General features: G+C 41.3%; 1 protein-coding gene across 11 annotated transcripts in view; it reads right to left on the reverse strand.

The window, feature by feature from the left end:
• ATG7 (autophagy related 7) overlaps nucleotides 1-21,975 on the reverse strand; it is a 267,608-nt gene that overhangs the window by 157,798 nt on the left and 87,835 nt on the right. For 10 of the 11 annotated variants that reach the window (XR_004181750.1, XR_004181748.1, XM_031662452.1 and 7 more), the window contains one exon: nucleotides 9,140-9,220. Coding sequence is in view for 9 of the 11 variants with exons in the window: in XM_031662452.1 (XP_031518312.1) it covers nucleotides 9,140-9,220 (81 nt within the window). In the remaining 2 variants the exon portion in view is untranslated. Of the gene's footprint in view, nucleotides 1-5,618; nucleotides 5,811-9,139; nucleotides 9,221-21,975 lie in introns of those variants that run through there. The other variant, XM_031662440.1, reaches the window with a different exon arrangement.

Raw genomic sequence — 21,975 nt, forward strand, 5'->3', positions numbered from 1 at the left:
CTCAGCCTCCCAAGTAGCTGGGATTACAGGCACACACCACCACGTGTGGCTAATTTTTTTACTTTTAGTAGAGACAGGGTTTCGCCATATTTGGCCAGGCTGCTCTCAAACTCCCAACCTCAGGTGATCTGTCCCCCTCAGCCTCCCACAGTGCTGGGATTACAGGCATGAACCACCATGCCTGGCCTATGTTTAGGTATTTAAAACAATCTATTTAAGTAGTGATACATATATTGTATAAAGCCTGTGTAAGAGCTCACGTGTCCATAAAAGCTTTCCCAGTTCCAGCTGATGGTTCCCTTGTTTTAGCAGCTAGGTAGCATTTACAAGTCCATGTTCCTCCCTCCCTATCTTACAAAGTTATTGAGGGTATAGGCAAGAGGATAAAGATGAACGTACTATATAAATAAAAAAAAGAAAGAAGGGGCCGGGCACAGTGGCTTACACCTGTAATCCCAGCACTTTGGAAGGCCGAGGCAGGCGGATCATGAGGTCAGGAGATCCAGACCATCCTAGCTAACACAGTGAAACCCTCTTTCCACTAAAAATACAAAAAATTAGCCGGGCGTGGTGGCGGGCGCCTGTAGTCCCAGCTACTCGGGAGACTGAGGCAGGAGAATGGCATGAACCCCCCCGGGAGGCAGAACTTGCAGTGAGCCGAGATGGCGCCACTGCACTCCAGCCTGAGACACAGAGCGAGACTCTATCTCCAACAAAAAAAAAAAAAAAAAAAAAAAAAGGAAGGAACATGAACAGTGGCTAGTTGGGGACCTCTGCCCATCAGGAGTCAAATCAATGCACCCTACTAGCAGAGAGAGAACTAACCCTTTGAACTCTGAGCAAAGTTAGTACTGTCCTCCAACACCCAGTTGAATACAGCTGGGCCTAAAGAAATGAAATAGTTGATCAAGAGACTACACAATCTCAGACACAAAAACTAGTGGCAAATCAGCCCCTGCATCTACCTTTACTACAGTTGAGGAAAAGGAGTCCCCAGAGAGAGATGGTGAGTTCCCAAAGCCATAGGGGCAGCCATGGTGGGACTGGTTGCAACTCTAATATCCCAGTATCTCATCTAGGAGAGCTTGGGAGTGGTACCAAAGAAACACTCAGAGCAATGGTGCTTTACTAGGATCCGCAGGCACATTTCAGGGACTTCATGAAGCCTCTGAAATTGTCTGTAAAACTGCGTGGCTTTGCGGTTTTTGTTGTTTTTGCTTTTTTTTCTTTTTCTTTTTTTTTTTTTTTTTTTTTTGCTCTGTTGCCCAGGCTGGAGCGCACGATCTCCACTCACTGCAAGCTCTGCCTCCCAGGTTCACGCCATTCTCCTGCCTCAGCCTCCTGAGTAGCTGGGACTACAGGCGCCCACCACCACGCCTGGCTAATTTTTTGCCTTTTTAGTAGAAACAGGGTTGTACCGTGTTAGCCAGGACGGTCTCAATTTCCTGACCTCGTGATCCACCTACCTTGGCCTCCCAAAGTGCCGGGATTACAGGTGTGTGCCACCACACCCGGCTGCTTTGCATTTTTAAGGGGAACAGTAGTGACTGCTTTCATCAGTCTGAACATAATCCATGACTCAAAAATATTTAAGAATAGGCTGGGGGATAAGACTAGAAGTGAATGAGATTAATTCCAAACTAAAAGGAACCCAATTTTTCAATACCCTGAAGACTATGCTTGGGCCACGCTGCCAATGGAACCATCTAAGGAGAACACAGCCCTAAACTTTCTGGTCTGAGTGGCAAAAGGGATCCTGTAAGAAAAAATTTGTCTGGGAAAACTAGATGTGTTTGTGACCACAGGTCACAGGGAAAGGAGTAATCATCACAAGCTCTAATTACTAATTAGGTGGTCTTAAAAACCACAGGTCAAAGTAACGAGCAAGGCCGTGTTCTCTGGAATCATGGAAAAGGTTTTGGCTGTCATTGTCAAGAGACATGAATGCAAGGTTTCTGCAGCCTTTCAAAGCCAGGGCAGCCTTGGCCTTCAAATCCCTGATTCAATCCCTCCCATTATACCTGTGTGTGGACAGTGAGCCCAGAAAAGGCTGCATGTACCTCAAGAGACCTAATGCGATCACAGGGGTCTTTGTTTTCTTATTTCTGATGTCAACACCAGTCCCAGGAGTGGGCAAAGGCCTTGGTACTTGGCCACAGGGAACTGGATACACGTCAGCCATTGTAATTTCCCTGGGAAACAGAAAATATTTTCCCCACTCTATGGATGAGGAAATAGAAGCAAAGGGAGAAACATCCAAGGTTTTTCAAGGCAGTGAAGAGCCAAGAGTTCTGAGGTTAAGGCTTGTAGCTAAATACTCCTCACCAGCTCTGGCTGTATATTCCATCTCCTTTTGGGAACCAAGCAGTTCTAGAGATTGGAGAAAACACTAGTTGCTAAGGACAAGATGTGGGATACATTTTACACCACACAACCATACATATGGAATCCATCATACATTAAAATAGAAGATTTGAGGCCTTGCTGGGTAAATGAGATAGGAAAAGAGAACCTGGGGGTTACTCATCATTTTCCAAATCAGAGATTTATATCCCTTTTGGAAAGGAGAAGGAAAATCTGGCTGTGGCCCAGTTTTGAGTAATATTTGCCACTGAGAAGCTGTATGCAAAGATTCCTGGCACAGGCTGTGGAGAGCTCTTCCGATTGGGCTCTGGCCAGTCCTTGTAAATGATTGAGATTTAAAACCCTATCAAATCTGAGAAGCAGGGAGTATCCTCAATACAGCACCATAAATCCCTTATAGTAGGAATGTTCAGGGGAAAATGATGTCTATGTATAGCTATATACATATACATATATATTTTACATCAAGAAGTGTTGACATCACCAATTAACAGTGATCTAAATGGCTGGATCGTGGTTATTTTCTTAAATATGTTTTCTGATTTTTCTGCAATTAACAATCCATTGCTTGTGAAATAAAGGAAATATAAAATATAAAAGCTAATAAAGTGTCAATAGAGAGCCAGAACTTATTCAACTGACTCACTGAAGAAAAGAAATGGAGGCGGGCAGAGTGGGGGAGCACCTTGGTTGTGGTCACTTGGCAGTCCAGCAAGGGATGCAGAGCCAGGACCCTGGAAATCCCCTGACTTCCTGCCTTTCACACCACCCTGCTGCAGCTGCTGGATTCCTTAGGCTAGGAAACCCCCTAAAAAGCTCGGTGCTAGGTGAGCAAGAGTTTTACATGGAATTGTAAAATTCAAAACAGCAGCTTTAAGCATTAGACAACATATACCAGATTCCAACTCTAAGGATGGCCAAAATTAGAACAGCACTCACAAAGACAAGAGGACGATTTGCAGAAAATTGGTTATCCCAGGCTCAGCCACAACTGCTCTACTGAACAACTTCATAACTGTGCCATGTCTTGTTGTCTCTGGCTGTTATACACGCAATTCTCCACTGCCTGGAATTCCTCGTGTTCTCTCCCCCAGGTGTTTCTAGAAACTCCTACTTGACCCTTTAACATCAACTCAGAAGTCATCCTCTGCAAGGCCTTCCCGGGTCATCCACATTTACAAAATTAATTGGTATTGGGATGCCATAACAAGAGGACAGACCTTGCTGTAGGGCATTTCACAACGGAACAGATCATTACTGGCTTATGAGTCTGTCTCACCCTCTGGACAGTGTTCCTTGAGGACAGTGGCTATTTTAATCATCTTTGTATCTCTGGCACACGGCAGGGACTCAAATGTCAGCTGAATTAAATGAATGTCTGCTAACAGACACATGGTAACAATTTAACCCTTCCTTTCAAATCTATGATTTGCCTTTCTGTCTTCTAAGTGGTGCATTTGCAAAGCCCTTAGGTGACAAGTTACTTTGGGACAGAGGTTTCTCTTAAAAAACATTTAAGTAGCTGGCCGGGCACGGTGGCTCACACCTGTAATCCCAGCACTTTGGGAGGTCAAGATGGGCAGATCACAAGGTCAAGAGATTGAGACCATCCTGGCCAACATGGTGAAACCCCATCTCTACTAAAAATACAAAAATTAACTGGGCATGGTGGCACATGCCTGTACTCCCACCTCCTCGGGAGGCTGAGGCAGGAGATTCACTTGAACCCAGGAGGCAGAGGATGCAGTGAGCTGAAATCATGCCACTGTACTCCAGCCTGGCAACAGAGGGAAACTCTGTCAAAAACAAACACACACCCCTATTTAAGTAGCTAAGTTGACTTTTGGTATTTCATGCTTCTTTTTGGTGGGGGCTTGGAGGCATGGGCATGACTTGCTCTGTCGCCCAGGCTAGAGTGCCATGGCATGATCTCAACCTCCTGGGCTCAAGGGATCCTCCCACCTCAGTCCCTCAAGTAGCTGGGACTACAGGCATGTGCCACCACACCTGGCCAATTTTTGTATTCTTTGTAGAGACAGGATTTCACCACGCTGCCCACGCTGATCTCGGACTCTTAGGCTTGGGGAATCTGTGCACCTCAGCCCCGCAAGGTGCTGGGATTACAGGTGTGAGCCACCATGCCTAGCCTTTCATGCTTCATAAGTAACAAGAAAATATGATAGAAGAAAGGTAGGATTATATAATATCAAAAAATAAATGGGCAGGCTGGCTATGACAAAGGCCAAAACAAAGTATGATATACCAGCTGACATTTATTATTCCTACCCAACCCTTCCCCTATCACTCTTCAAGACATATGCCCAGATACACACAGAAAGCTAATAGCATCACTTTGAGGAGTTTAATCATAACCCATCAACAGAAGAACCTACTGCACAGGCAACACCAGAATGAGTGTATTATTAGGGTTGCTAATCACTAAAATCTCAAGATCAGGTTTCTGGGCACATCTTGCTACATCTGCGCGGGTCCCAGATGGTATGCAAACCAAGTTTGGAGCCTGATTCTTCATAACAGGCTGTTCCTGCAATATCACAAAGGTTGCAACAGAATTGTGCAACAAGAGCAAGAATTCTCTGCATGCAGTCTCCTCTAGCACAGTCCTGCTCCTGACTCTGCAGGTCTGAAAAAAGGTTTTGGTCAACTTCTGGGTCCCAGAAACAAGGCTATTATTGCATAGAACACCTGAAGGTGCCTAGCTTTACTCCTTATAGCGAAGGACTAGTCATAATATACAACATACTTCCCCTTCCACCAGAATTGACTGGGAAAGGGTACCTTGGAACTTTCTGGAGTGATGGCAGAACTCTAATATCTTGATGGGAAGAGTGTGGGTTACATGGGTGTATACATTTGTTAAACCTTAGAGTTGTTTTAAGATTCATACATTTCACCATATATAAATTTTACCTAGAAAAAAAGAACTATGCACAAATAGGAACTCTAGGTTCTAGGTTTATTTTCTGTAGTAGTATGGGCTAGCAATTTTGAAACTACTTCCTGTGTATTCTAGACTTCAGCAAGTGAGTAAATATATCCAGGACAGGGCTGGGCGCAGTGGCTCACACCTGTAATCCAAGCACTTTGGGAGGCCGAGGTGGGCGCATCACGAGGTCCGCAGTTAGAGACCAGCCTGAGCCAACAGAATGAAACCCTGTCTCTACTAAAAATACAACAAATTAGCCAGGCATGGCGGCGAGCGCCTGTAATCCCAGCTATTTGGGGAGCTGTGGTAGGAGAATCACTTGAACCTGGGAGGCGGATGGAGGTTGCAGTGAGCCAAGATCGCAGGTTTCTCACTGTTGAAGGTAGTCAGAAATATGGAAAACGAAAAAGCAGCATCACCAAAAGGGATATAATATATATAACTCCCGACATGAGGAGACAGCATCACTTCTTTGGTATTCCCACCAAAAATTCATAACCTGCATCGAATCATAGGGAAACATCAGACAAATCCACATTGAGGGAAATTCTACAAAAATAACTGGCAAAATATCAAAACATCAAAGAAAGACAAAGGAAGATGAAGTAACTTTTCCAGATTGAAGGAAGCCAGAGACACGACAACTAAATGCAGAGTTTGATCCTCAATTGGATCCTGGTCTGGGAGGAAAAAACCTATAATGAACATTAACTGGTATAAACAACAACATTGAATACACAGACTGTGGATTAGAAAATAGTATTGTGCAAACATTAAACTGCCTGAATTTGATAAGGGTAAAAGGGTATTGTGTTTAGGTAAGAGAATGTCTTTGTTCTTTGGAATTTACATTGAAGCATTCAGTTATAAAGGATCACAATGTCTCCAACTTACTCTCAAAATTTCAAGAAAAAAATGGGGGAGGGGAAGGGAAGGAGGAGGGATTGGAGGAGGACAGCACATATGCATGGGGCAAAATGTTAACAATGGATGAATGTAGGTAAAGTGCATACCGGAGTTCCTTGTACTATTCTTGCAATGTTTCTATTAAGCTTAAAATTGTATCAAATAGAAAGTTACCCAAAAATACTCTACTGCCAAAAAATATTTAGGTGAGAGTCTAACAATAACAAAGTAATTTAATGTACTACAGGAAATTCTTCCAGGAATATTGATTTTTAAAATTGTACTTTTCCCTCTGGTAGTAATGCCACAATACTCTAGTTAGCTTGGAATTTCTTTGTAGAAGTAAAGAGCAACTCACATAAACTTCAAATAAGGTCTTTTGAAATTTCATTGACAAATACCATCTGTTTAGAAAGTTCTGCAAGACAGTAAGTAGAAACTGGAATGAAAGTGACTCCTCACCACCCACCTCTCCCCACCATTCTTCAGTATTTTTCCCCTAAGATGGAACAATTCACCTTCTTATGTGCCAACCTAAGATCAAATAGGATAAGAAATGATTTGTGGGTAAATGTTCCAACTTTTCTGCTTTAGAAGCAAAGCACTGTATTCTTCCCCATCTCAGGCTACATAGAAAGCTCTCACTCGTGTGTACGCGTGCTCTCTCTCTCTCTATATATATGTATGTATATAATGGTATTGCTTTGTTTTTAATAAATAAGGTAATGAACAAGTGTTTTACTATCCAGCAGAACTTATTCTACCTTCCCCAATCTGTCTCTGTTTGTGGTTAAATCAAGACACAAGCATGGCCTTGATCCTGGTGGGGAGGAGGAAACATACTGAAAACTACCAAAGGAAAAAATTACTTCATGAATGTCAAAGGATACATTTTTAAAAGTCATTTTTAGCCCCAAAGAATCTTTTGAAACAATAACAACTATGACATGACTCTGTATAAAATGTATTATGCTAAATACACATTAAGAAAAATTCACATACAAAGAAATGAAAATGTAATTGGATTTGTCATTTTAAAGTATTAATATTGGGTTTGTAGATAATAGAGAATGACAATCTCCTAAGCGAATAAAGAAGGTAGCCAAGTAAGTAAATGCTGCATTTCTACTGTAAGGAAATACGTGCACCAATGAAGCAACCTTTCCAGCACAAAAGAAATTTAATACCCAGACCACATGAAAAGTGATCGCTATGGGAATAGCACAGCTGTTAAAATCCGAGTCAGTTTTTATTAAATCATCCAACATGTTTATGTAAAGCAGGACTCTCAGAATAATCACCAAGAGGAAATAATTTTGCTAACAAAAAAGTGATACCTGTATTTAATTTAAAGCTTACAATAAGTGTGAAAGAAAAATGCTAAGCTATTCTCTTTTAAAGTATATAAGGAATGCCCAGTTAGTTGGTATGCTTGTGATTCTTTTATAAACAGTATCTCAAAGGCTAATTTAATTAGAAATAGAACAAAAAAGAATGAGTGTTTGCATTTCACTTAAAGAACCCAATTATCTTTATTTCATTGACTAGCCAGACCAACAGAAAGCTATAGAAAACCTTCTGGCACCTGTGCCAAATGATTTCAGTATGAAAATTAATACTGCCAAGTTATTTGGAGACCAGTTAGCTCAACCATTCAAAGAAAAAAAAAATCTGCTCCACTAAAGATGTAGTATATAATCCTAAAACTTGCATTTCTGAAGATGGAGGTGCATGCAGACAGACATCCTTGAGGCCCTGGCTTGAGCAGATATATCTTAAAGGAAACTACAGAAAGAATGGGCTCATGGGTAACTACTGACGAAGTCTAAGCCTGAAATCTCAACATAGGCACTTGGGATGCATAATAAAATGGGCTTAATTTACTTTGGAAGCAAAAAGAAAATAATTACTCTAAGTTTTTGAGCATCTAAATGTAACCAAATTTATCAACATTGCTTGTCAATTCTACATTCAGTTTTTTAGAGAAACTGGTCAGGATTGTGCTTCCCATAAAATATAGCCCAAGTACAGTTTTCAAAGGAAGCTTGTCAACTCAGAATAGAGAAAAACGTCCCTAGAATTCTCTTTCTTCCACAGTGGCAGACGATGAAGGCTACACAGAAAAATAGTCCCAAATTATAACTGAGAAGCCACAGTTGGGGATTAGTGGCCAACAACATTATTTTGTATAGTACTTCAACATGAAAATCTTTACTTATCAGCAATCATGAGCCTTAAAAGCCCAGGTCAAGTCACTGGGCATTAGAAGTCTGAAAGGGACACTTGAAAGGAAATCAGCTATCACATATAGTGTACATGTAAAAGTCACTCAGACGGTATCTGAAAGCCTATTAAAACATGAGATGCCATCACTGTAGTTTTGCGATATATCAGCCGTTTCCCATTATGATGGCTAACATACTGGCTCTATTTTTAGAGCTTCTGGAAAGATCAAAGCTGAAGGGGACCTTTTAGTGGCTCCCCATCCAGACCCCTAATCTCTGTTTACTTTTTCTTTGTAATTATGTGGATCTGCAGAAGACGCATAGCCAGGGCTGCCTCACTCTCAGAGTAATGCTTTAAAAAATTGCTCTGTGAGGGTCCCTGCTAGGAGGGAACCCTCTGGGGAGGAACAAAGAGCAGTAAAGTTCAAATTCAAGACAAAATTAGCATGATGTAAGTATTGATACAGAGTTGAAATATTCTAACTCGTCTCCCTACACATTTTCTCAGGCTGGTTTTAAACCACTGTGAGAATGAATACACATCCATGAAAACAAAGTCCTTTCTGAGTGCTTAGACCCCACCCTTCCCCCACAAAAAGCTCTTAGTTGGTTTCAATGGCTCTAGCTGGTGAGGCTGTGGTCAAATGTTGACCCGCTCACTTTTAAAAACAAGTCCCTCCAATACAAAATGACTTACTTTGGAAGAACAAGCTGTACATTTGTCAAATGCCAGGCTGACGGGAAGGACATTATCAAACCGTGACAGAAATCCCCGGATCTAAAAACAAAACAAAACAATTCACATCAAACACACAATGACCACATCTATGAAATGCATGTCTGGTTTCTGACAAGAAGTAGGAAATGATTAATATGGCGGTCCGGATAGAGATTATGAGCAAAGTAAGTTCGAAATGAGTATTTTCCCTTGTAATCAGTTTGCAGAAGAACTACATTAGGTCCTTTACTCCATTAGGAGCCAGGGCTTACAAGCTTTTCAAATATTTCTGACCTAAAAACAAACTGACTGTAAAATACAAAATGCAAGCTGTAGTATCTAAAGTATTAACAAATGTCTTCCAAAATGTAACAGGTCCACTGGTATACTCAACAATTAGCTCCCACGTGTGTTCTAGTGAATATGGGATAAATACACATTTCTACGACATGATTTTGGGTGGGGTCTCACAAGGAAAGACGGCTTGGGGACTGTGGAAGGCAGAAATAGCCCTAAGCATATATCCAGTTATTTGCTTAATTTGGAACAGAGAGATAAAATGTAAAACATCATCAGATTTATGGGGAAACAGCACCACCTTGAGCATAAACTTCTGGACTACAACTGAGTTACATTTCCAGAGTACCAGCTATAATTAGGTTTCACAAACTATGACTGTAGTAATTTATTCAGAACATTATACCTCTATATACTATACTTACACCAAAGGGGGAGTTTTAAGCTGTTCTATATATCATAAAAATACGAATGGTAAAATCTCTGAAGTCTCCATAGGACTCAACGTTTACAATAAACCAGACAACACAAATCTTATGAGTTAATTTATTTGACCTTTCAAATTCCCCATTTTATGTTGAAAAACCTCAGGCTCAGGAAGAGTGGCAACTTGGCTCAGGTAAACAGTAAGTAATGGAGCCAAGACTCAAAAATGGACCTCCTGATGCAAATCTGGCCCAGGTCTGAACTTCCCTCCCTCTTAGAATATCACAGCGTTTGTCTTCAACACTAGGTCTCCTCACAACTTTAACACTCTCACTTGAATAGAACAAAAAACCCAATCTACCACCCTTTAGCCATCCTTTTAACACCATGCCCTTTCCCTCAAACCCCCACCCCCCAAAACACAAACAAAAAACTTGACAAACTCTTTAAAGAAAAAGGCTTTCTGAGTTTTGGATAACTCCATCCTGATGTTCACACTGTAATAGTGTTGTTTGCGCATACTTATCTCAGGAAAAAATCTAACCTAGAAAAAAATGCCTATGGTATTTTTTTTATTTTTATTTTTTTTCTGAGATGGAGTCTCGCTCTGTCGCCCAGGCTGGAGTGCAGTGGTGTGATCTCAGCTCACTGCAACCTCTGCCTCCCAGGTTCAAGTGATTCTCCTGCCTCAGCCTCCCAAGGAGCTGGGGTTACAGGTGCGTACCACCACACCCAGTTATTCTGTATTTTTAGTAGCGATGGGGGTTTTGTCATGCTGTCCATGGCATGTCCAAACTCCTGACATCAGGTGACCCGCCCGCTTTGGCCTCCCAAAGTGCTGGGAGTACTGACGTGAGCCACTGTGCCCCGCCCGATTTTTAAATGTCCTTATTAATATGCTATGTGTTTTTTAATGCAATCCAAGATCAAGTGTTTGATAGAAATGATAAATTTGGGCCAGGCAGTGGCTCATGCCTGTAACCCCAAAACTTTGGGAGGCCGAGGCAGGCAGGTCACCTGGGACCAGGAGTTCAAGACCAACCTGGACAACATGGCAAAACCCCATCTCAACTAAAAATACAAAAAAACTTTGCTGGGTGTGGCGGTGGGCGCCTGTAATTCCAGCTACTCGAGAGGCTGTGGCAGGAGAATCACTTGAACCCGGGAGGCAGAGGTTGCAGTGAGCTGAGAGCATGCCATTGCACTCCAGCCTGAGTGACAGAGTGAGACTCCATCTCAAAAAAAAAAAAAAAAAGACATTTGGTAACCGGTATAAGTTAGATAGCCTCATTATAAACATATGAAAATATGACAATCTTTTAGTTCCTAATATCTCAGGAATGTGGTAACCATTTCATAATCCATGGCTTGAGCCATAATCAGGGTCATAAGTTTGCTATTCAGGACACCAAAACAGGAGACATCAAAATAGCAGAAAAGAGTTTAATAGCAAGTCACAAATGGGAACGCTGAAATTTTCATGAGCTCTGGAAGTTACAGGCTTGAGAATACTTACAGGTAGTCTCCTCTATACCCCAATTACTTTTATATTAAGTTTACTTAGAAAAGAACTTTATCACATTTAGCATATTTTTCCATTAAAGTTTTTAACATGGCCTACATGTCATGTGTCCATCTATGTTTCATGGAAAGGTTTCTGCATGCTGTTTTCTCTAATACGGTTTTCATCAAACTTTCTTTATGTTGCACAAATACTGGTAATTTTCTCTGATACTGTCTTACCATTGGAGGTGAGCAGGTAAAGCTGAGGGACAGGGAGAAAGTACATCCAGTTGGGGTAGAAAGGAAGAGAGGAAATAGAGAAGGGAAGAGAAAAATAACAACAACAACAACACAGGTGGCGAGGAATAGAACAAAAAGGAGATGCCATGCACAGGATTGGTTGAGTGAGGGTCCAAACACCACTGTTCAGCAGCCCCAGACAGTTCTTTACTAGGAAACAGATTTATTTACCCAGAAAATGAAGTAAAATAATATTTGTGTGAGGACTTTCAAATTCACCAAGTTGGTATCAGAAGGCCCAGAATTTAACCAAAATAATTCCAGTTTTAGATAATTTAGGACAGGAAGCCCTTCTTCTCAACCCTACTGCAAGAGACTCCTAAGGGGGTACTTCCACAGGTGGGCTCCCTCCCTTCTAGCTAATGCAAAGACTGAGCTGTCAATTTTCCTAATACACAACTCTGAGGCCTATCGTTTTTTACCCACTCCCTATAGCTGACAAAATAAGACAGAATTTCTTGCACTCCAAGGTCCCTCTGCTCTGGGCACGGCTCACCTTTCCAATTAAATTCTGGATTGAATTTTTCACAAACTCTGTACAACTGCTAAGCTGAACTACAACTTCCCTCCCAAAGATATTCTTGATTTCCTGAGCTTGCCTCATGCTGAATTCTGTGACTCAAAACTCTTCCTTTTGGTGACAGCTACATATCTAAGTGTTCACCTTCCTTAAAAACCACTCAGCTCAAACACACCTCGTTCACAAATTCTCAATCTACCACCCAACCTAGAAATAATATCTCTACCCTCTGAAATCCTTCTTTTGATCTTTATGCCCAAAATGCCTTGAGGAATAGTTTTGGGAGTTTAAAATTCATAACAGGCTTGAGATATAATACACATACCATAAAATTCATCTTTTAAACTGTACAGCTCAGTGGTTTTTAGCATATGAACAGTTTTGCAACCATCATCACTATCTAATTTCAGAACATTTTCATCACCCCCAAAAGAAACCCAGCAATTAGTCCTCATTCTCCCCTCTTCTCAGACACTGGCAACCACTAATCTACTTTGCTTCTCTTGTTTTATCTATTCTGCTTATTTACTATAAATGAAACCACAAATGACTGGCTTCACTTAGCATATTTTCATCCACATTGTATCATATGTCAGTATTTCATTCCTGTTTACTGCCAAATAATATTGAATTGTGTCACTATACCACATTTATTTAGCAATTCATCAGTAGATGTGCATTTCTCTTGGGAATATACGTAGGCGCAGAATTACTGGGTCATATGACTGTTTAACGTTTTGAGGAACTGCCAACTTGTTTTCCAAAGTGACCATATCATATTAAAATCTTGGCCGGGCGTAGTGGCTCACACCTGAATCCCAGCACTTGGGAAGCTGAAGCAGCCAGACCACAAGGTCAGGAGTTTGAGACCAGCCTGGCAAACATGGTGAAACCCCATCTCTACTAAAAATACAAAAATTAGCCGGGTGTTGTGGTACGTGCCTGTAATCCCAGCTACTCAGGAGGCGGAGGCAGGAGAATTGCTTGAACCCGGGAGGCAGAGGTTGCAGTGAGCCGTGATAACGCCATTGCACTCTAGCCTGGATGACAGAGCAAGACTCCATCTTGGGAGCAGGGGGAAAAAAAAATCTCACCAGCCAAGTGTGAGGGCTCCAATTTCTTCACTTCCTTGTCAACACTTGTTATTATCTCTTGTAGATTATATGTAAATATGAAACAGCATCTAACTATGGTTTTGACTTGCATTTCTCTAATGACTGGTAATGTCAAGCATCTTTCCATGTGCTTCTTGACCATTTGTGTATCTTCTTTGGAGAAATGTCTATTCAAATCATTTGCCAAGTTTTAAACATTTTTTAAATTGCTGAATTGTAAGTTTGTTACATATTCTGGATAAAGGTTTCTTACCAAATATATCATCTGCAAAAATATTCTCCCATTCTGTTTTTTTTTCTGTTCATTTGTTTGATACAGCATCTTGCCCTGTTCTCCAGGCTGGAGTGCAGCAGTGTGATCTCAGCTCACTCTAGCCTTGAACTCCTGAGCTCAAGCGATCCTCAGCCTCTCCAGTAGCTGCGACTACAGGCACACACCACCACACTCAGCTAATTCTTTTGATTTTTTTTTTTTTTTTTTTTTTTTTTTTAAGAGAGATGAGGTCTCGCTATGTTGTCCATGCTGGTCTTGGACTCAGGGCTCAAGCGATCCTCCCACCTTGGCCTCCCAAAGCATTAGGATTTCAGGCATGAGCCACCATGCCCAGCCTTTTTTTTCTTCTTCTTCTTCTCTTGAAGCACAACAGTTTATTTTAGTGAAGTCCTACTTACCACTTTTTCTTACATTGATTGGTCTTTTGGCATCTTACATAAGAAACCATTGTCTAACCCAAGGTCATAAAAATTTATGATATTTTCTTCTAGGAATTTTTACAGTTTTAGCTCTCACATGATGTCTATGATCTATTTTGAGTTAATTTTTTAATATGGTATGAAATAAAGGTCTAAATTCATTCTTTTGCATGTGGAATCCTGTTGTCTCCCTACTATTTGTTGAAAACAGTATTCTTTCCCAATTAAACTGTACTGGTTGGCCATTAAGGGTTTATTTTTGCACTCTCAATTCTTTCCATTTACCTATATATCTATCTCTATGCGAGTACTTAACTATCTTGATTACAGTAGATTTGTACTAAGTTTGAAACTGGAAAGTATGAGTTCTCCAACTTTGTTCTTCATGCCCAGGATTGTTTTGGCTATTCTGGGTCCCTTGCATTTCCACATGAATTTTAGGATCAGTCTGAATACTATAATTACTTTAAGAAACGTTTTTATCTTTCTTTCTTTTAGAGGACAAGACACAGGCTGAGCTACTTGTATTTACTCATAGCACAGCGATTTATTCATAAGACAATAAATTATGAAATGAATAAACAAGTAAAGAAAAACAACCCAAGGCCTACAAAATTATTCAAATCTGGACTATACAGAGAAAACAGGTCCCACATAAACCACAAGAAAAACTCTGACTTGCCACCATTCATATGCTCTGCATTGCATTCCCTCAATCTTATAAGAACTGCATAAAATTCAGAGAGCAGAGGTTGCTACTTAAAATTAGCACCTTACTTACATATGCATAGAAATCCCGCAGCAATCTAAAATCCAAGTACCTTATGCAAATAAATATATACATACCTGTTGAGAGAGGCCAGGCTCCAACTCCCAAATAAGTTATAAAGATTTGTCCCTTGCTTGGGTGGAGAAAAATTCACCATGACCTTCCTACTTAGAAGTGTGCAAAGTCTATAAAGCAAAGCATTGCTCAGTATTTTTCTAAACTTGCCTCATCAGAAGAAGCCCCTGGAACTTGATTCAAAAGGTCTGGGGAAAGGCCTGAGAATCTGCAGGTTTAACAAGAGCTCCAGGTGGTTCCCATCAGGCAAGCAAGGGAAACAGGATGCTTTGTTACTAACCTTAGTTACACCCTCCTGTGGTTTGCTCTGTACCACTCAGCATCACCTGTTAGCTGTAAATATGTCATGGGATTATGGGTTGTTTTGTTTGCTTGTTTTCTGTCATGTCAGAAAACGGATGGAAGCACTTAGCAAGCCTCTAATTCTTTGTGCATTTTCTAAAAATAGCACCACCACACCACCTAATTTAGCTCATGTTAAATTAACATTTAAATTAAAAGGTTTTATAAAGTGATATCAAAGGTATTTTTCCATCCACACAGGGAACTAAAGCCCCTGCTCAAAGGAAATTTTCGACCTTTTGGATTTAGTCATAACGTGGAGGAAGTCTCACACAGCTTACTCTCAACTCCTGTTCTACTCCTATTTGTTGTCAGTTTCTCCTTATAGTCGGGTAAGCATTAAACTGCTTTTCAAAAAAAAAAAGTTAACTCTTCTGTAACAAAAACGATAAGCACATGACAGAAAACAAGCAAACAAAACAGTAACCCATACTCTCATGACATATTTACTTCCATTTTCCTATTTAAAAAAAAATTATCTAAACTTTTAACTTCAAACAGCCTCCCCTGAATATTGTTTTCTCATTCCTCCCTCTCCCCACAAGGGGAAAACACTGCCAGTTTCACACACACACACACACACACACACACACACACACCTGCCCCTTACCTACCAACTTTGTAGCTAGTAAGAGGGATTCCTCAGAGTGGCCAAACCTTGCCTCCCTCTGCACATTTTAAGATTTCCATTATAATTTTTTTCCTTAGCACAGAATATACAGAAAAAAAATTAAAATGGTCCATATAGAAATTGGATTGGCGGTTGCCTGAGGCTGAGGGTGGGGAGATGAACTGGGAGAAGGCACAAAGGAACTTTTTGGGGTGACAGAAAAATTCTGTATCTCATTTGTGGAGGTGGCAGTTATATGAGTGTATACACTTGTCAAATCATATTAAAGTGGGTTCATTTTATGTTATGTCTTGAAAAAGGTGATTTTAAAAAATGGCTTATAATCTTAATTTTTCAAAACAGTGCAGAAAGGTACAAAATGAAAACCCTAAGTCCCTGTTACCTCCATTACCTCTCCCTGCAAAATAATCACCAACATTAGTGTTCCATAGAAACGTCTAGAAAAAAATTGTATGCCTAAACTAGCTCTACAATATTTGTATCTTTGCTACTCCCTGAATATTAAAAAACCCACCTGGGAATTACAGAGCTTAGAAGAAGCCCAATTACCTGTGGTTTCTTGGCTCTAGTCCCACTCATCACCCCCAGGCCCAAAAGGCCACACGCTTTGAGTGGAAATCCCTGTTGTCAGATGTGGGGCACCAGGTTGTAGCTGAGCTTGGCTCACAGGGCCTTAGGAGACAGGACACACTGTCCTCACCGTGGGGAACGAAAACACAGCAGACAGGATGCAAAAAGCATCAGAATAGGGCCTTTATATGGTCGTTTGGCCTCGCTCCCGGGCTGTTCCCAGCTGGACAGCGTGTGGTCCGGCAGGAATTCATTAGGCACACCTGTGCTTATCTAATTAGCTTCCAAAGGCTCTCAGGCAGGAACACCTGTTGGGGCTGGAGATGTGCACTGGGGACAAGGTGTCAAGGGTCCTTTTAGAAACACAACTAGTGTTGGTGGAAGCACAAAATTCAAAAAGCAGGATTTGGTCTGCTGCCTTAAGAAGTTAAGTACTCTGCCCCAGGTGATGCCATCAAGAAGCCATTTTTTCATGGACAGAAGCAGTGGTCCTCAAATGCCTAATGTCCCTGGAGGTTTTCGCTCAGTAGCTCTGGGATGGGCTGGGAAATGCATATTTTGAAATGGTTCCTCTGGTGATTCCGATTGAAAGTCAGGTATGGGAATCCCTGGATTAGGCTGTCTTCTGATTTAAGACCAAATGACTCAAATTCTATTCCCAGAGCCACTTGTATCGCCTCGTCTATTCTCCATGCAGCAACCAAATCTAATCATATCACGCCTCAGCGTTCAGTGGCCTACCAGTGCCCCTGGGTTGAAGGTCCAAGCATTTCCAATGGCCTCTGCATTCCTGCCTTCTCTGCTGTGCCCCTTCTACTCGCTGTCTCACAGGTAAACTGGCCTTTCCCTTCCTCAAACTCTCTGAGCACCTTTCCCAGCCATCGTTTCTGCCTCTTCTATATCCCCCCGGCTAAAGCACTTACTTCTCTCCCTTTTCCCTTTCAAATAAACAACTGTTCCCTCCTAACCCTAGAAGCCAGGCAGGAAGGCATGTCCTGGAATAATGTGGAAAATGATACCCCAGAGAATAAAGGGAGGAAAGCACTAAAATTTACTGAATTCCATGCCTGTGTTCAGGGCTCCTGGGTGTTTTCATACACTGCATCCAATTTTGGCCTCACTACCATCCTGTGGCCTTCCTCCGATCTCCAAATAGGAACACAGGAGGCTCAGGGAAGTGATATGGCTTGCCCAATGGTCCACAGCTACCAAGTAGTAAAGCCAGGAATCTGAATTTTGTTCTTTCTGGCTCTAAAGCCTGAGGAATAAAGTTGAAAAGCAAAGAGGTAGAAAGGAAGAAAGAGGCTAGAGGAATTTAAAATAAAAAAATACTCCCAAACAAAACCTCAATGCCTAGATGGCTTAACACCTATCAGGTGGATTCAATTACCGTTAGTCAATTATGCCCAGTTGGCCACAAAATAAATATAGATCAGGAATAGAAAGGGTCCTCTTTCTTTCTGGGCCACCCACCCCTGGTGGTGTTTTCACCTAAGCTGAGTAAAATTAGCTTCAGACCCAGGCCTCGACGGGAGGCTAAGATCCAATGCCCAGAAACAAACAGCCATTCTGAGAAAGCACAGTTGCAGCCACAACTGGAACCTGCTGCTTTAACTTCACACTAGCTTCCAGCAGGCCTGGCAATATTTCTAAAGCTTGGAGTTTGCATAAATAAAAACTAACTCCAAACTCCAAATCGATCTTGGATGTTGAAAAGAGTCTTAATCAAGTTCAATGCCAAAATGGAGAGTGTAGCAATTGCAAAACCCTAAGCACACCAGAATGGTCTTTGTTTCAGCTAAGAGCTTCAGCTCTCACCACTGACGCACCTCTCACTATTAAACTAGAGTCACCAAGGGGGCAGAAAAACCAAGCTGGACATAAGCCAGTGCTTCCTTAGAAAAACACTGCAGAATGGAGCAAATCTTCCCAACCACTCCCTCTCTACTCATTGCTTTCAGAGCTTTATGAGAGTCTTTATAAATTCCTTTTTAGGAGAGTAGATAAGTTTCCATTTTAATTAAAAGTGAAAGATGAAACCAATATTTACAAGTGTCTCTTATGTGCCCAGAACTTGCTAATGCTTCGTACATGTGACTTAATCCATCTACGAATTACAGGAGCTTATTATATTATCCTCATTTTACAGATATAAAACATGAGGTTCAGAGAAGATATGTAACGTGCCCAAGGTCACACAGGGACAAGTGCTAAGAGCTGCCTCAAATGGTTTTGTAAAATGAGATAGTAAATGTGAAATTAAGAGACAAAGCTGGGGTTCTAATCGGATCTGTATGATCACAAAGTCTTTAGGCTGCCTTCCTAAACAGGCACCTCCTAAACAGGACAGCCGTATCCAGCGGGTAAAACTCATGGGGCAAAGTGACATCCTTCAACCTATAAAGTTAGGCCCAACTCCTCTTGGGACAAGAGATGCAATCTGAGATGCTTCTGAATGCTGACATTATAATTTATCCTCCAGGGAAACAGCAATCTTGATTCTGCTTCTGGAACCTCACAGAGGAAACTCAGACATTGTTAGACGTATACCCAGATCCTTCCTTGTATTCAGAGACCTCCCCACTGGAACCAGACTCTACTGCATCCAAATGACTTGGGATACATCCATCACCTTAGATTACCCCAAATGCAAATGAAACTCAACACTGGGTGGATCTTGTACCAGTTACTTAACTTCTCTGAACTTCATAGTGCTTGGCACTTGGCAGAGTCAGATTACCTGGTGAGGGGATGGCTGGATGGAAGGAAGGAGATAAGATGAATAGGTCACAAACCATAACACTTGATACAGTGAAACATAAGGCCTGCCCATTTTTTCTGCTATATCCATCATCATCAACCAGAGAGGTATAGAACCAGAGGGGAAAGGAGGGTCTTCTCCTGGGCTACATCTCAGGAAATATGTTCTTATTGCTTATCTGCTAAGATTTCCCTCTTCAGCAGTCCATCTGTCCATGTCCCTAGGAGCACAGAGATAAGTATTTCTGAACACAGTAAAGACGTTTTTTCAAAATTTAAAGGCCTGAGGATTTGGGGGGCACAGCCTGTGTAGAAAGGGCAAATATCCCGAGATACGGCTAGAGATCCCAGCTCCACCTCAGCATGTGAATCAATTAGAATTTTCCCAGGCCAGATCCCTCCCAAGGTCCTGCCCTAGTTTTGGCTTTGTATTACCTTTCTGAAGCTAAAATAATTCATGAAGCTGAGAAAACCCTGGGGTTGGCAATTCCAAGCTCAGAAGAATGGCATACACATTCAGGGTCTTTTTTTTTATTAGTACTTTAGAACCAAGAGTTCATTTACCTAAAGACAAAAGATGTGCACTGCTTGGTCCACAAGTGGGATAAAGCAGGAGTGCCCCATCAATTACCTTGGTGTTTGGATAACTGTTGTAGCGTCACCTTGATTCCTTTTTTTTTTTTTTTGAGGCAGGAACCCCCCCTGTTACCCAGGCTGGAATGCAGTAGTGTGATCCTGGCTCACTGCAGCCTCAAACTCCCACAGGTGCGTGCCACCACACCTGGCTAATTTTTTGTAGAGATAGGGTCTCTCTATAATCAGGTTACTCTCTGAGTAATCAGGTTGGTTTTGAACCCCTGGACTCAAGCAATTCTCCCACCTCAGCCTCCCAAAGTGCTGGGATTACAGGAGTGAGCCACTGTGCCTAGCCTCGTCACCTCGTTGTCATTCTATGAGGATGTACAGCCAAAGACTTAGCAGGCTAACAGGCTGTTAATTTCTGTCACATCCAGGATCTCTCACCAGCCAGCAAACCAACTTCCTGGAGATATCAAGAGTGGCCTGTACATTTTATAAATCCCAAACTGTGCCTCGTACCAAAGAAGCAGAAAAAGGATCTGGCCTTGCAGAGCTCAGCCACCAGCCAGGAAAAATCAGTCTTTCTTTCTTTCTTCTTCTTCTTTTTTTTTTTTTTTTTTTTTTAAGTAAAAGAACACTGTTGATGGGAAGCAGAAAGAACAACACTACTATGCTAAGATTTATAATGAAAAAGCTCCCTCTACAAAAGACAATAGATTCCAAAGAGTACATACTATATAATTTCATTTACAGAAGTTCAAAATCAGACAAACATCTCCCATGGTATTGATAATCAAGAGGTGCTTACCTCTCTATAGGAAGGAGGCAATAATAATCTGAAGAGGCATGAGGGGGGGCATTGAAGGTGCTTGATAGTTACTTTGTTCTGATCTGTGTGCTGGGTATAAGACTGTTCATTTTGTGATCATTCATCACATTACCACTTGATGTGTGTTATAATCTATATCTATTCCACACATCAACAAAATGATTTTTTGAAAAATCATTCTTTTTATAGACAGAAATTAGCTTATACTTACTGCTGCCTGCTTGCAGAATCGAATCCACGTACAATGGGCCAGAGACTTAAAAAACAAAAAACAAAAAAAACCCCAAACAAACCCATAAGCCTTTTGCTCACCCGAAATGGTTTTTTATGGTTTTCAAATTCAGTAAGAGGTTTCCTCAGGCAGAATTTCACTGAATTTCAGGGCCTAATCAGGCCTTTTTTTTTTTTTTTTTTTTTTTTTTTTTTTTGGCACTTGGCCAATCTTTGGATGGGCCAAATTCTGCCTGTGGACCCAGAGACAGAACAACTAAGTAATCCTCAGGCCTCCTAGGTCTGACACAGAGGAGAGCAGAGACCCAGAGAGCACAGGAAAAGCTAAGGAACTTTCTCCAAATTACACAATGAGTTGCTGGTGGGGGGCCTTGTGATTCTCAGTCCAAGGACTATCACTTTTCTACTACATCTCTTCCACTGGGGCCAATTAATAAAACTTCTCCTCTGGGGAACTGAGAAAATTGAGCCCAGTAAACTTCACTGGTCATTCTTTGCATACAAAGTACACAAAGGAGTTTACCAAGTTCCTCTCCAACAGGAAATCATTTGTCTCTAAGAGCCAGGAAGAGGAGGAGGGAAGTGCTGAGTTTGCAACAGGGCATTGCAACACAGCCCAGTGTTTTTGTGGAAACGATGTTCCCCTAATCAAAACACGGTTGCATAAATGGACTCACTCCACTTAGGAAAAAAAAAAAGTTGTTTAAAGCCTATAAATGGGGACCACACAACCCTGATTAATTTTTAAAGTTCTTTCTCCACTTTCTTTTTTAGAAAGTAGCTAAAAATAAAGGCTTGAAACTTGAAATAATGTAAGCAAGTAATCACTCTCACACACACACACACACACACACACACACACACACACACAGGGCTTTTCCCATATATGGCTGCGTTATTCTTCAGTCTTTGAAAAGGGCAAATGAAGAGATGGCCAACAACCAAAATAATCCTTCAGACATTTGAAAACGAGGAGAAAGAACTAGAAGAGTTGGTGAATGACAAACAATTGTGAGGCTCAATGGGGATAAATAACACTGAGAGGGATTAGTTGCCATAGCACTTTAAAAACATGGGCACATGCATTTTGACACTGGGCCCCTTCTATAAAGAGACTGTTTTGCCCTCTGGCCTCAGCACTGAGAAAACTACAACTGCAGTAATTTAACATAAAG

This window comes from Papio anubis, chromosome 2 (assembly GCF_008728515.1).
Source record: "Papio anubis isolate 15944 chromosome 2, Panubis1.0, whole genome shotgun sequence".
Lineage (NCBI taxonomy): Eukaryota > Metazoa > Chordata > Mammalia > Primates > Cercopithecidae > Papio > Papio anubis.